Raw genomic sequence first — 14,690 nt, forward strand, 5'->3', positions numbered from 1 at the left:
TGCGCATACCGGAAGTTTCCTACCTTTAGACATCAGTCCGACTCCATCCAGCATGCTGGAAAATTACTGCAAATGGTGTACGCCGCCATATAGGACGATGAGATGTGATGAGGATTTGTTGGGGGTCAGAATTTGCAGTGGTCGGATCTCCCGTTGTCACCAGTGGAGGTTCAGTCCTGTGTGGTCACCCCAGCTGCAGATTCTCTGTACCGAATGCTCGCTGTCGGCGTCCCGTTGTGTGTGGGACGATTATTGGATGCAGCAGTGGGTTTGGTGGGAACTCTGCACACCATCTGCTTCCAGTTAATTGTCAAATAGCGCAGACTTGGAGGAGAATAATCATCTTCATCCCATTTACCAGCGCAGAGCAGAAACTCCACTCCATTCAACTTTTAATGGACTGTGATTGGGGGAGAATATCGCAAAGTGTTCGACTTTTATTGCCAAACACGATCGATATCCTGACCTCCAGGGTTGTCCCTTCACATCCCACAAATTGTGTTCCTCTGCCGTGAGTGCAAAATGCAATACAGGGAATATATAAAATAAATCAATCACCTAAAAAAAAAAAAAAAAAAAAAAAATTTAAACAAAGTGCACAAATAAATATATAAAAAAATCCCAAAATCTTTTACAAATCTAAAAGAAAAAATTCATACATAAAGTATATATATATATACAGAATCTCACAAAAGTGAGTACACCCTTCAAATTTTTGAAAACATTTCATTCTATCTTTTCATGTGACAACACTGAAGAAGTGACACTTTGCTACAATGTAAAGCAGTGAGTGTACAGCTTGTACACTAATCCGACTCAAAGTCGCCCCAACTTCGGGTGACTAATGAAGTCGCCCGTGCAGCGCGACCTTAGCCCAGCTTGCAACGACTTCTCATAATAGAAGTCAATGCAAGTCGCTCCGACTTTGCCAAAAAATAGTGCAGAACCTTTTTCTAAGTCGGAGCGACTTGAGTCGCTCGGATTAGAACTGTTCCATTGCACAGCATTGGAAGCTACTTGTCAGGCGACCAAGTCGCCTGACAAGTCGGATCAGTGTGAACGGGCTCCAACAGTGTAAATTTACTGTCCCCTCAAAATAACTCAACACACAGCCATTAATGTCTAAACCGCTGGCAACAAAAGTGAGTACACCCCTAAGTGACAATGTCCAAATTGGGCCCAATTAGTCATTTTCCCTCCCCGGTGTCATGTGACTCGTTAGTGTTACAAGGTCTCAGGTGTGAATAGAGAACAGGTGTGTTAAATTTGGTTATGGGGGGGGGGGGGGGCAATGCGCTACCAATGATGTATAAGAAATGTGCCCAAGAGGGTTAAGGCAGTGCTGGGAAATAATGGTGGCCACACAAAATATTGACACTTTGGGCCCAATTTGGACATTTTCACTTAGAGGTGTATGATCTTGGCCACCGTGCTGCAGCTCAGTTTCAGGGTCTTGGCAATCTTCTTATAGCCTAGGCCATCTTTATGTAGAGCAACAATTCTTTTTTTCAGATCCTCAGAGAGTTCTTTGCCATGAGGTGCCATGTTGAACTTCCAGTGACCAGTATGAGAGAGTGAGAGCGATAACACCAAATTTAACACACCTGCTCCCCATTCACACCTGAGACCTTGTAACACTAACGAGTCACATGACACCGGGGAGGAAAATGGCTAATTGGGGCCCAATTTGGACATTGTCACTTAGGGGTGTACTCACTTTTGTTGCCAGCGGTTTACACATTATTGGCTGTGTGTTGAGTTATTTTGAGGGGACAGTAAATTTACACTGTTATACAAGCTGTACACTCACTACTTTACATTGTAGCAAAGTCTCATTTCTTCAGTGTTGTCACATGAAATAGGACATGACTGTATTTGGTCATTTGGGGTCACTTTACATTTGGACTTTATTTCGGCACTTTGAATGTGTATATACTGTATTCGATTTTATTTTCTTTTGGACCTCTATATGATTTTGGGATTTTTTTGTATATTTATTTATATGTATTTTATCTTTTGCACTTTGTAGATTGTTTACATTTTTTTTTTAGGTGATTGATTTATTTCATATAGTCACTGTATTGCATTTTGCACGTATGGCAGCACATCACGATTTGTGGGATGTATTTTATGTATCCGGTGATATAGTGAGTGCAGCTGTCATTAATTATAATTCATTTATTTTGAATGTTTAAGCAACACTTTAGCGCAAGAATTCGCCGTTAATTGTCCATTAACAGGCAGCGTTATTTAGTGTGACAAGCAATCAGCACTTTTTTTGGATTGCTGATCATCCCGCACATCTTTCTTACCTCGTACCAAATCTGTTTCTAAATACTATTAAAAGAAAAATCACAAACTTTCCAGACATTTTCCAGCATGCTGGAAGATCTAGAGGCTTTGCTTGCTAATACTGTAGGAAATTCTGCAATATCTGATCTCCCATCCAGCATGCATGTAACACATGCTACAGTAAGAATGGTATAACAAAATTGCATAGAGTCGCTGCCCAAAATACATACCAGACCCTTTGAGTCTGTTTTGGATTTTAAGGGGGTACCTCATACACACACACAAAAAAAAGTGAGATTCCACCAGGAAATCTATACCAGACCCTTAATCTGAGCATGCAAAACGGGGTGGGGGTGGGGAGTGGAACAGTGTAAGTCCCCCTCCAAATCTGCTGTTAGAAACCACAGGGCCCCACGCAGCCAACTTGACAGTGACCCCTGAAAAACACAGTTTACTATGCTTCATTTATGAATGAACACAGTGAATGATCCGTACTGATCACTTATTGTGTTCATTCAGGAAAGGAAGGGGTTTCTGTGTGTATGTGTGTGTATATATATATATATATATAACATATTTACCGGACCCTTCCCCCACTCTCCATCCTGAAGGATCATATTGGGTGCTTAAAGCTGCCAGTAGGAAGGAGAAGAGGATAGCCAGCAGTACACACAGGGGGCCTGGACAGCAGGGGGTAAATGTGTGGTTCACAGGGAATGTAATCATTGTGGCAGAGGGGGGGGGGGCAATTACCTGAACCGATCCCCTGTATGCCTCTCTCTCTCCAGCAACTGAAAGCCGGCAGGAGGGAGAGGAGAAGAAGCCGGATTTCAGCTGCTGCATCGAGAGTCATACATGGGATTGGTTCCAGTAATTTCCCCCCTAGCTGTGCCGATCACTTACCCTGCTACCTGCACCCCCCTGCTGGCTTAGGCCCCATACAGGAAGGTTTGTAGTACCCCCTTATCCATGGTCCTTCCCCTCTCCCTCCAAACCCTACCACATGACCCCCTCATGCCTCCCCAGGCAAAGCACCTTGTTCCAGTGATAAGGTCAAGGGCCTCTTCTCTACAACCCTGGCCTGGTGGTTGTGGGGGGTCTGTGGGCTAGGGGGGGCTTTAACAATAAGGGGGCCCGAAGATACTCACCCTCCCCCTTACCTCATGTAAAAAAGTCTGGTAAACCCAGAAATAAAGACACCTAAATGTATGACAAGTCCTTTATTAAAAAAAAAGAAATCCCCAAAAATGTTGTAAATCCGTCATCAATCAGGATGCCCGCCACTTGACCCAAGAAAAAGAAAAAAAAAAAAACAATGACCTGCTGCATACGACTGGTCCCTGATGGTGACACTCCCTGAGCGGTCATTGGATATGTAACGGAAGGGGCGGGTAAAGTGGTGACATCATCGCTCATATATGGCCATAATGTAAGGCTCCTTTCCCCATCCATTGGGGATGCCCGAATGGGCCTGGTGATGTCATTGATTGGTAAGGACGCAGCGGCTGCAAGCTGCTGCAGCCACCTTAGAAACCATTGACCGTGGGAAGCTGTCATGTTCATCCGTGCCAAATGCCCTACAGGCACAATGTGTACTCTTTCCCAGGGGGTACAAAATATTGATGCAAGTTATTCCTTACAGCCCATCTCTGGGCACAGCTTAGTGGCCTCCACAGTCATAGAGAATAATGCCCCTCTCAGACATGTGCCACGGTTCTCTATGGCTGTACCTGGCGCAGGAACCTTTGATTTACAGCAAGAAAAGGATGCGGCAAACTTGCATTTTATGTTTCTGACATCTGTATTGTAATTCGGGTTGAGTTTGACTTAAATCCATCCTGTTCACAGTTCCCTCATTGGTCACTTCGCCTGCCAGAATCCCCAGCTGCCAGAATGAAAACAACCAATGGTGAATCCTGGGTAACATAATTGACCACATATGGCCAATGACGTCACCCAGGATCCCCAACTCCATTTATATTCTAGCAGGTCTGGGTCTGTTATTTTGGCACAGGAGGGTATCGGGGAAATCTTCTGGGGTGGTGGCTGCAGCTGGGAAATGTCATTGAGCGGTGGCTGCAGCTGGGAAATGTCATTGGGCGGTGGGTCATGGCTGCAGGTGGGAAATGTTAATGGCCGGTGGGTCATGGCTGCAGCTGGGAAATGTCATTGGGCGGTGGCTGCAGCTGGGAAATGTCATTGAGCAGGGGGTCATGGCTGCAGGTGGGAAATGTTAATGGCCGGTGGGTTATGGCTGCAGTTGGTAAATGTCATTGAGCAGTGGGTCATGGGTGCAGCTGGGAAATGTCATTGAGCAGTGGGTCATGGCTGCAACTGGGAAATGTCATTGGGTGGTGGGTCATGGCTGCAGCTGGGAAATGTCATTGAGGAGTAGTGGGTCATGGCTGCAGCTGGGAAACGTCATTGAGCAGTGGGTCATGGCGGCAGCTGGGAAATGTCATTGAGCGGTGGGTAATGGCTGCAGCTGGGAAATGTCATTGGGTGGTGGGTTATGGCTGCAGCTGGGAAATGTCATTGGACAATGGGTCATGGCTGCAGTTGGGAAATGTCATTGGACAATGGGTCATGGCTACAGCTGAAAAATGTCATTGAGCAGTGGGTCATGGCTGCAGTTGGGAAATGTCATTGAGCGGTGGGTCATGGCGGCAGCTGGGAAATGTCATTGAGCGGTGGGTAATGGCTGCAGGTGGGAAATGTCATTGGCCGGTGGGTCATGCCTGCAGTTGGGAAATGTTATTGGGTGGTGGGTCATGGCTGCAGCTGGGAAATGTCATTAGACAGTGGGTTATGGCTGTAACTGGGAAATGTCATTTAGCAGTGGGTCATGGGTGGAGCTGGGAAATGTCATTGAGCAGTGGGTCATGGCTGCAACTGGGAAATGTCATTGGGTGGTGGTTCATGGCTGCAGTTGGGAAATGTTAATGGCCGGTGGGTCATGGCTGTGGCTGGGAAATGTAATTTGCCGGTGGGTCATGGCTGCAGCTGGGAAATGTCATTGAGCAGTGGGTCATGGCTGCAGCTGGTAAATGTCAATGGCCGGTGGGTCATGGCTGCAAGTGGGAAATGTCATTGGGCGGTGGGTCATGGCTGCAGTTGGGAAATGTCATTGGGCGGTGGGTCATGGCTGCAGCTGGTAAATATCATTGGACGGTTGGTTATGGCTGCAGGTGGGAAATGTCATTGGACGGTTGGTTATGGCTGCAGCTGGGAAATGTTATTGGGTGGTGGGTCATGGCTGCAGCTGGGAAATGTTATTGGGTGGTGGGTCATGGCTGCAGGTGGGAAATGTTATTGGGTGGTGGGTCATGGCTGCAATTGGGATATGTCATTGGACAATGGGTCATGGCTACAGCTGAAACATGTCATTGAGCAGTGAGTCATGGCTGCAGCTGTGAAATGTCATTGGGTGGTGGGTCATGGCTGCAGCTGGGAAATGTCATTGAGCAGTGGGTCATGGCTGCAGCTGGTAAATGTCAATGGACGGTTGGTTATGGCTGCAGGTGGGAAATGTCATTGGACGGTTGGTTATGGCTGCAGCTGGGAAATGTTATTGGGTGGTGGGTCATGGCTGCAGCTGGGAAATGTTATTGGGTGGTGGGTCATGGCTGCAGCTGGGAAATGTTATTGGGTGGTGGGTCATGGCTGCAGGTGGGAAATGTTATTGGGTGGTGGGTCATGGCTGCAGTTGGGAAATGTCAATGTCCGGTGGGTCATGGCTGTAGCTGGGAAATGTCATTGGCCGGTGGGTCATGGCTGTAGCTGGGAATTGTCATTGGCCGGTGGGTCATGGCTGCAATTGGGATATGTCATTGGACAATGGGTCATGGCTACAGCTGAAACATGTCATTGAGCAGTGAGTCATGGCTGCAGCTGTGAAATGTCATTGGGTGGTGGGTCATGGCTGCAGCTGTGAAATGTCATTGGGTGGTGAGTCATGGCTGCAGCTGGGAAATGTCATTGGGTGGTGGGTCGCTTTGATTGGTGATGCATTTACTTCAGAGAACATTATTTTATTTATTAATTTTATTTTTATTTTTTTTGGACAAACTTTTTTCAAGATATTTGTGTTTATTTTCATTTGATAATAATACTTAATGTTGATACTTAGTTTTCCTCTGTACTCATTGCCCCAGGAGGGAACAGATACCTGAGTGTCCCCTTCCTGATGAGCCCCCCCATACCCCCTCATTCCTACTTAAATGTTGGGAAGAGGCCCTTGCAGCTCAACAAAGTACCTTGCAAGGGGAAGGGGGGTGACTTTGCTGCCCCCTTGGCAGAATACCCTCTCAATGTTGAAAGGCATGTGGCCTGGTATGGTATAGGAAGGGGGGGGGGGATAGTTTAGCTTCCCATAGACTTCAATGGGGTTCAGTGCTAGCGGACTCCCTGCTGGGTTCGCTCTTCCCTAAATAATTAGAAACATTGAGTTCTATTACCAGATTTTTTTTTTTAAAGCAATGTCACCCTGCGCTGCCCCGGAGCATCATGGGATATGTGTTCCAGCACCAGCTGATGCCTGCTGTGCCTTGCGGCTGGTCGGTCGGGTCCTGCAGGTCCCAACACTGACCCCCCCGCCCTGTCTGCGGTGCCTGACCCCCCCCCCCCCCCAGACCAGGCCTCAGATCTGTCCTGAGTGACAGGTGGGCGAATGAGTGAAATGTTCGCTCAGACGCGGCGGGGTGATTAGGAAAATCTTTTTTTTTAGTATTATTGAATTACGACGGAGCCCGTGGCATGATTAATCTGCCTTATTAAAGAAAATTGCGTGCGATTCACTGATGTGAAAATAATTAAAACAAAATGAGCCGGCCTGGCCGCGCCACACATCAGTATAATATGGCGGTTTAGGGATTCGTCTTATCCTCTCTGTATGTCAAGTTGCATTTGGTTTACTTTACCGAAAGACAAGTGGAGCGGAAAAGGACGCGGCCTGTGGAGTGCAATCTGAAGTACGGTCATTTAATTACCGTATTATACGCAAACAATCCAAAATTGTCGACGCCGTCACGCCATGATGAGGATTTTATTTAAATGAACTGTAAGGAGACGATTAATCATGGATTAGGGACTCTCTTTAATTATTGCTGTCTGCAGCCTGGAAGACTTCCTCTGTCTCAACCGGGAGCCCCCTTTAGGAACTTTTAGTGATGCTGAATATTTAGATTTATTGATTATGGTGATGTATGAAAGATTTATGTTTGACCTTTATCTGGATTTATTTATTTGCATGAATCTTTCTCTTCATTCTGAAAGTCAGGGGTCAGAGGTCACCTAAAATCTACCAAATTGCTAAATAGCCCTGTAACGGAACCGCCGACCCACACTGTGTTTGTGGTCTTCTGTCAGTATACAGCTTCCTTGCAGTCATGAACATATATACCAGATTTTCCCAGCCGCCCTCATACAAAGCTAGCCAACAACTTAGCTTGTACTGGAATCTCTCTTTATTGAACAGTCACACAGAATTTATATACAGCATGGAATTCCCCTCCTGATCAGATTACCACACACAGGTCAGAGGTTGCCTGATTACATTATCCTATTCAGATGAAATTGTATACAGAAACAGAATTAACCTGAACTAATTATCTAGCCATCTGGACAGAACAATGTGGGTTCATTAACATTTAACAATGGGACAGGCAGACTAAACACAATACACATTCCACCTCAATAGATAGACAATAGGGAGAGCCTGCCAGTGACAGTCTGTCCGTCTCCTACATTGAAGTACATGGAATACACATCTACGTATTGCTATGATTATTTAGGAGTCAGATTTCCTGGCAACAGGCTATAGGTCTCACAGTGTAAAGTGGGATTAAATCTTCATACTTCTTGAGAGATATTGCTGACAAATATTACTGTCCCACTTGAAGCAATCCAAACCATTAAGTATCTGTCTTTCACTCCCAGTGACGGTGAGTACTGTCACAGCCCCAATTCAGAGCCCCTCCCAGCTCCAGAAAATGCAATTCTGATCCAAATAGTGGAACACCAAAAAATAGTCACAATGTTGTAATACAGCACAACTCTTCTAATGTGTTCTATAACAATGTAACTATGTAACGTATCAATTATCCATCAGACCGATCATCTGTAACAACTCTTCTCCTTCTATATCCTGAGTTGGGGTGATTTTGATACATGGATCTATATATATATATAATTACTATCAAATCCTCATAGGAAGGATGACAATTGACAATTTAATTTATTTTGTATGCAAAGGATTGTTTGCCAGAGAATCTCCAATATCGTTATTCGTTCTGATTGTTTATGATGTACACAGATGACAGTGATTCGATGGTAATTGATATTTTGTTATATACGACATTAGAAGAGGTGCGCGGTTTTATCTTTATTTTTATCAAACTATTGGGCTGTCCACAATTGAGGAGAGGCGCATCAGGTGCGCAGATGTTCTTAGATGACCCCCTCAGTTTACAATGTCCTTCTATGTACCCCCAATTGACAATGTCCTTAGATGACCCCCCCCCCCCGATTCACAATGTCTTTAGATGGCCCCCCGATTCTCCTCGCCTCTAGATGAACCCCCTAATTCACAATTTTCTTTCGATGACTCCCCCCCCCAATTTAAAATGCCTCTAGATTACCCCAAAGTTCGGTGTTCTTAGATGACCCCTCATTTCACAATGTCTTTAGCTCGCCCCCAAATTCGCAATGTCTCTAGATGGTTCCCCCCCCCCAATTCACAATGTCCTTAGATGACCCCCCATTCGCAATGTCTATAGATGACCCCCCAATTCACAATGTCCTTGGTTAACCCCCCCATTCACAATGTCCTTAGATGACCTCCCCCACTTCACAATGTCCTTAGATGACCCCCCCCCCCCCACAATTCACAATGTCCTTAGATGATCCCGCAATTCACAATGTCCATAGGTGACCCCCAATTCACAATGTCTGTGGTTTACCCCCCCCCCATTCACAATGTCCTTAGATGACCCCGCAATTCACAATGTCCTTAGATGACCTCCCCCACTTCACAATGTCCTTAGATGACCCCCCCCCAATTCACAATGTCCTTAGATGATCCCGCAATTCACAATGTCCATAGGTGACCCCCAATTCACGTCTGTGGTTTACCCCCCTCTTCTCTAGATTACCCCCCTAATTTCACAATGTCTGTAGATGACCCCCCATTTCACTATGTCTCTAGATGACTCCCCCCCCCCCCCATTCACAATGTCTCCAGATGATCCCCAGTTCAAAATATCTCTAGATGATCCTCATTAATAAACAGCCCCCCAATGCACAATGTCTGTGGATGAAACCCCCATTTCACTATGTCTCTACAAGAACCCCCCACCCCCAATTCAAAATGTTTCAAGATGATCCCAAAATTCACAGTGTCCTTAAGATGAACCCCCAATTCACAATGTCTTTAGCTCACCCTCAAATTCACAATGTCTGTTGATCAGTCTCCAGATGACTCCCAGTTCAAAATATCTCTAGATGATCCTCCAAATCACAATGTCAGTAGATGACCCCCCCCTCCCCCTCCAATTCACAATGTCGGTAGATTACCCCCCATTTTACAATGTCTCTAGATGACCCCTCAAATTCAAAATGTCTCAAGATGATCCAAAAATTCACAGTGTCCTTAGATGACCCCCCAATTCACAATGTCTGTAAATCTCCCCCACCCCTCCCATTTCACAATATCTGTAGATTACCCGCTCCCCCCATTACCCGCTCCCCCCATATTCACAATGTCTCTAAATGACCCCTTCCCGATTCACAATGTCCTTAGGTGACCTCACAATTTCACAACCCCAGACCCCCCCCCCCCCCCAATTTAAAATGTCTCTAGATGATCCCCAAATTTACAATGCCTCTGAATGGCCTAATTTGTAATGTCTCTAGATGATCCCCCTCTAATTCACAATGTTTCTGGATGATGACCCCCCCCCCTCCAATTCACAATGTCTCCCCCCCCCCCCCTCCAATTCGCAATGTCTCTAGATGATCCCCCCCCCTCCAATTCACAATGTCTCTAGATGATCCCCCCTCCAATTCTTAATGTTTCTGGATGATCCCCCCCTCCAATTCATAATATTTCTAAATGACCCCCCAATTCACAATGTTTCTGGATGATCCCCCTCCAATTCACAATGTCTCTCTTGTTGTTTCAGAATGCGTATGTCAACATAAATCGCATCATGTCGGTGGCCTCCCGCCTGAGTGAAGCCGGTCACTACGCCTCCCAACAGATCAAACAGATCTCCACCCAGCTGGACCAGGAGTGGAAGAGCTTTGCGGCGGCTCTGGATGAGAGGAGCACCATCCTCGCCATGTCCGCCGTCTTCCATCAGAAGGCCGAGCAGGTGAGTACAGCCATATCCTGGGGGGGAGGGGAGGGGGGTCCAGTGGTCGGAGTCCCTCTCTCCGACCACTGGAGCGGTTGGTACAGTGCTTGTTACACCCCTCATTTATTAATTTTTACATTCTCTCATTTCTCTCGTTACCAACATTATTTAAATTGCCTTTCCTTGCAACCATGGCAATAGTATACACTGTAATGTAAATATTTCCCCACTCTCTTCATCCTCCCGCCCCCGCTCATATTTCCACTCTATCTTCACCCCCCCCCCCCCCGCTCATATTTCCACTCTATCTTCACCCCCCCGCTCATATTTTCACTCTATCTTCACCCCCCCCCTCCGCTCATATTTCCCCTCTATCTTCATCCCCCCGCTCCTGCTATATTGGCTCAGATAATGGAATGTGGCATCCCCAGTAGTGTCCCTGAGTTTACTGCACTGGGGGTGTCTCCTTCCTTCTATTTCTAGGGGGGGCCGCGTATATTACAGATTTATTAGTAAAGGAAATCCATTCTTAGAATTCCTTTTGAAAGATTTCAGTAAATGAGCTGAGAGGTTCTGTCCCAATATCTGCAGCACAGAAGCAGGCGAGGCTCTGATTTATGATTATTTGGTTTATTTTGATTTTTCCACTGAACTTTCACTAAAAGTTTATTTAATAACCTGGAAAGGGAGAGATTATTGATTATTTGTCATCATTGCCCTTTATTGTATATCTGTGCTCAGATCCCATTTCCTGTGCAGTGATCTGCTGAAAACTCTGCGTCCGTCTGACACCTCCTCTCTCACTTCTCATCTATTCCCCCCCCCCCCCATCATCTTTCCACCCCACCCCTTATCCCCCCTCCTCCTCTCCCCTCTCTCCTCCCCCCCCCCCCGCTTTCTTCCTACCACCACCCCTTGTCCCCCCTTCCCCTCTCTCCTCCCCTATCCTCTTTCCATCCCCCCCCCCCGCTTTCTACCACCACCTCTTGTCGCCCCCCCCATTCTCTTTTGCCCTCTCTCCAGCCTCCATTATCCTCTTTCCCTCCTCCCCCCCCCTCACCACCATCTTTCCACCTTTCTCCTTCTCCCCTCCCCCCCTTTCTTCTTACCGCCACCCCTCCTCCCCCCTCCTTCCCCCTCCTTCTCTCCGTCTTCCGCCTCTGTCTTTCCTCTCCTTCTCTCCCTCTTCCCCTCACTGCTGTCTTTACTCCCTCCTCCTTCTCCCCTTCCCCCCTTTCTTCCTACCTCCTCCTTTCCTTCTCCCACCCCCCACCCCAAACCCTCACCAACATCTTTCCACCCTCCTCCTCCCCTTCTTCCTACCACCACCCCTTGTCCCCCTCCTTCTCCTCTCCCCCCTCTCACCTTCCTCTCCTCCCCTTCGTCCCTTTCTCTTCCCACTACCCCCGTTCTCCCTTCTCTGACCCTCCCCCAATGACCCCTCTCCTTCTGTCTCTCACTCTACCACCTTTCTCCCCCTCCCTCCCCCCCTTTTCTCTCCTGCTACCCCGTCTCTCACTCCCCTCCTTGTAACCCACTTTTCTCCTCCTCTCTTTCCTTTTCCCCTTTCCTTGTAACCCATTTCCACCCCTCCCCCACTTCTCTCTTTCTCTCCTGGCACTCCCTCTCTACCCCGCTTCCTCCACCCCCCCTCCCCTTCCCCACGTAACACCCACCTTTCTCCCCCCCCCCCCCCCATCTGTAGCATCTGTAGTGTAGCAGTCCCAGTCTCCGCTGTCTGTCCCCCCCCCCCCCACACACACACTCTTGTATCTTGTAACCCTCTTTCTTCCCTTCTCTTTCTCCCCCACCCCCTCTCTTTCTCTCCCCCCAGCCTTTTTCTCCCCCCCCTCCCCCCCCCCCTGTAATCCACTTTCCCCCCCTTCCTCTCTATGTTTCCTCCTCCCCCCCCAAATCTGTAGTTTAGCGGTCCCAGTCCCCGCTCGGTCTCACAGTAGATGCGGCTTCAGTTGTGTGCGGAGCTTTGAAGCCGGGCGGCTCTGAGCGGAGATAATGATGGGGGAGGAGATGGAGATCCTGCAGAGTCTGTACAGCTTCCAGTCCCTGATCCGCACATCTATTCACAGCGATTACTGACAGTCCCCGTCGCTGGGATATACAGTCCCCGTCGCTGGGATATACAGTCCCCATCGCTGGGATATACAGTCCCCGTCGCTGGGATATACAGTCCCCGTCGCTGGGATATACAGTCCCCGTCGCTGGGATATACAGTCCCCGTCGCTGGGATATACAGTCCCCGTCGCTGGGATATACAGTCCCCGTCGCGGGGATATACAGTCCCCGTCGCTGGGATATACAGTCCCCGTCGCTGGGATATACAGTCCCCGTCGCTGGGATATACAGTCCCCGTCGCTGGGATATACAGTCCCCGTCGCTGGGATATACAGTCCCCGTCGCTGGGATATACAGTCCCCGTCGCTGGGATATACAGTCCCCGTCGCTGGGATATACAGTCCCCGTCGCGGGGATATACAGTCCCCGTCCCTGGGCTATCCAGTCCCTGTCCCTGGGCTATCCAGTCCCTGTCCCTGGGCTATCCAGTCCCTGTCCCTGGGCTATCCAGTCCCCGTCCCTGGGCTATCCAGTCCCCGTCCCTGGGCTATCCAGTCCCCGTCCCTGGGCTATCCAGTCCTCGTCCCTGGGCTATCCAGTCCCCGTCCCTGGGCTATCCAGTCCCCGTCCCTGGGCTATCCAGTCCCCGTCCCTGGGCTATCCAGTCCCCGTCCCTGGGCTATCCAGTCCCCGTCCCTGGGCTATCCAGTCCCCGTCCCTGGGCTATCCAGTCCCCGTCCCTGGGCTATCCACTCCCCATCCCTGTATTATACAGTCCCTGTCCCTGTATTATACAGTCCCTGTCCCTGTATTATACAGTCCCTGTCCCTGGAGTATACTGACTTGCTGATTAATATAAGGTGAACACAGGAGGTCGGCCACTTGGCGCCATTCAGAGATCACTTTGCATTTTCTCAATAATTGCAGAGTGCCCTGTGATTGGGTAAGGGGGAGGGGAGTGGTGAAGTGAAGCTCTCCACCTCACCCAATCAGAGAATGCTTTGTATTCATTGAGGAAATGCAAAGTGATCTCTGAAAGGCGGCCAGGCCCAGCGGCCGACCTCCTGTGATCACAGCGATTTCCAGCTTCTAGAGGGATCCCACAGGTGTGATCTATACAGAGTTGGTCCAAGCTGGAACAATTTACCTATAAATAAACCATCCATACCTGGAACTCCGGGATCATCCAATCTGACAGAGATGAGATATTCTGCAGAGAAGAATGGGCAGAAATGTCCTCTCTAGCTGTGCAAAGCTGGTAGAGACTTCCCCAAAAAGACTCCCAGCTGTAATTGCAGGGAAAGGCGCTTCTACAAAGTATTGACTCCGGGGGGTGAATACAAATGCAGTCACACTTTTCACAGATTTATTTGTATCATTTATCATTTTCCTTCCACTTCACAATTATGGCCACTTTGTGTCGTCTATCACATAAAATCCCAATAAAAGTAATTTACGTTTTTGGTTGTAACATGAGAAAATGTGGGAAATGTCAAGGGGTGTGAATACTTTTTCAAGGCACTGTATTTCTTCCAGATCAGTGCAGTAATCCGGTGTGAGACTTCCTTTAATAAAGACCGCTCACTGCTACTCTCCCATTGTGCAGGAGGACCAGTCTTATCCCCACCCACTCCTGTAGTTTTCAGTAAGGGGTGGAGCCTGCTTGGCCCCTCCCACAGCTCTGCTCTCTCTCCTTGTGCAGGGGGACCAGTCTTATCTCCACCCACTCCTGTAGTTTTTAGTAAGGGGTGGGGCCTGCTGGGCCCCTCCCACAGCTTTGCTCTCTCTCCCTGTGCAGGGGGACCAGTCTTATCTCCACCCACTCCTGTAGTTTTCTGTAAGGGAAGGAGCCTTCTGGGCCCCTCCCACAGCTCTGCTCTCTCTCCCTGTGCAGGGGGAGCAGTCTTATCTCCACCCACTCCTCTATTTTTCTGTAAGGGGGACTGGTCCTATCTAAACCCACTCCTTTAG

At 48.2% G+C, this 14,690-nt stretch overlaps 1 protein-coding gene across 7 annotated transcripts in view; it reads left to right on the plus strand.

Moving 5' to 3' along the window:
- KALRN (kalirin RhoGEF kinase) overlaps positions 1 to 14,690 on the plus strand; it is a 530,952-nt gene that overhangs the window by 192,047 nt on the left and 324,215 nt on the right. For all 7 annotated transcript variants that reach the window (XM_082262172.1, XM_082262174.1, XM_082262176.1 and 4 more), the window contains exon 7: positions 10,473 to 10,664. In XM_082262172.1, the coding sequence (XP_082118298.1) occupies positions 10,473 to 10,664 (192 nt within the window). The remainder of the gene's footprint in view (positions 1 to 10,472; positions 10,665 to 14,690) is intronic.

This window comes from Pelophylax lessonae (genome assembly GCF_965119305.1).
Source record: "Pelophylax lessonae genome assembly, chromosome: 6".
NCBI classification, from domain to species: Eukaryota; Metazoa; Chordata; class Amphibia; order Anura; family Ranidae; genus Pelophylax; species Pelophylax lessonae.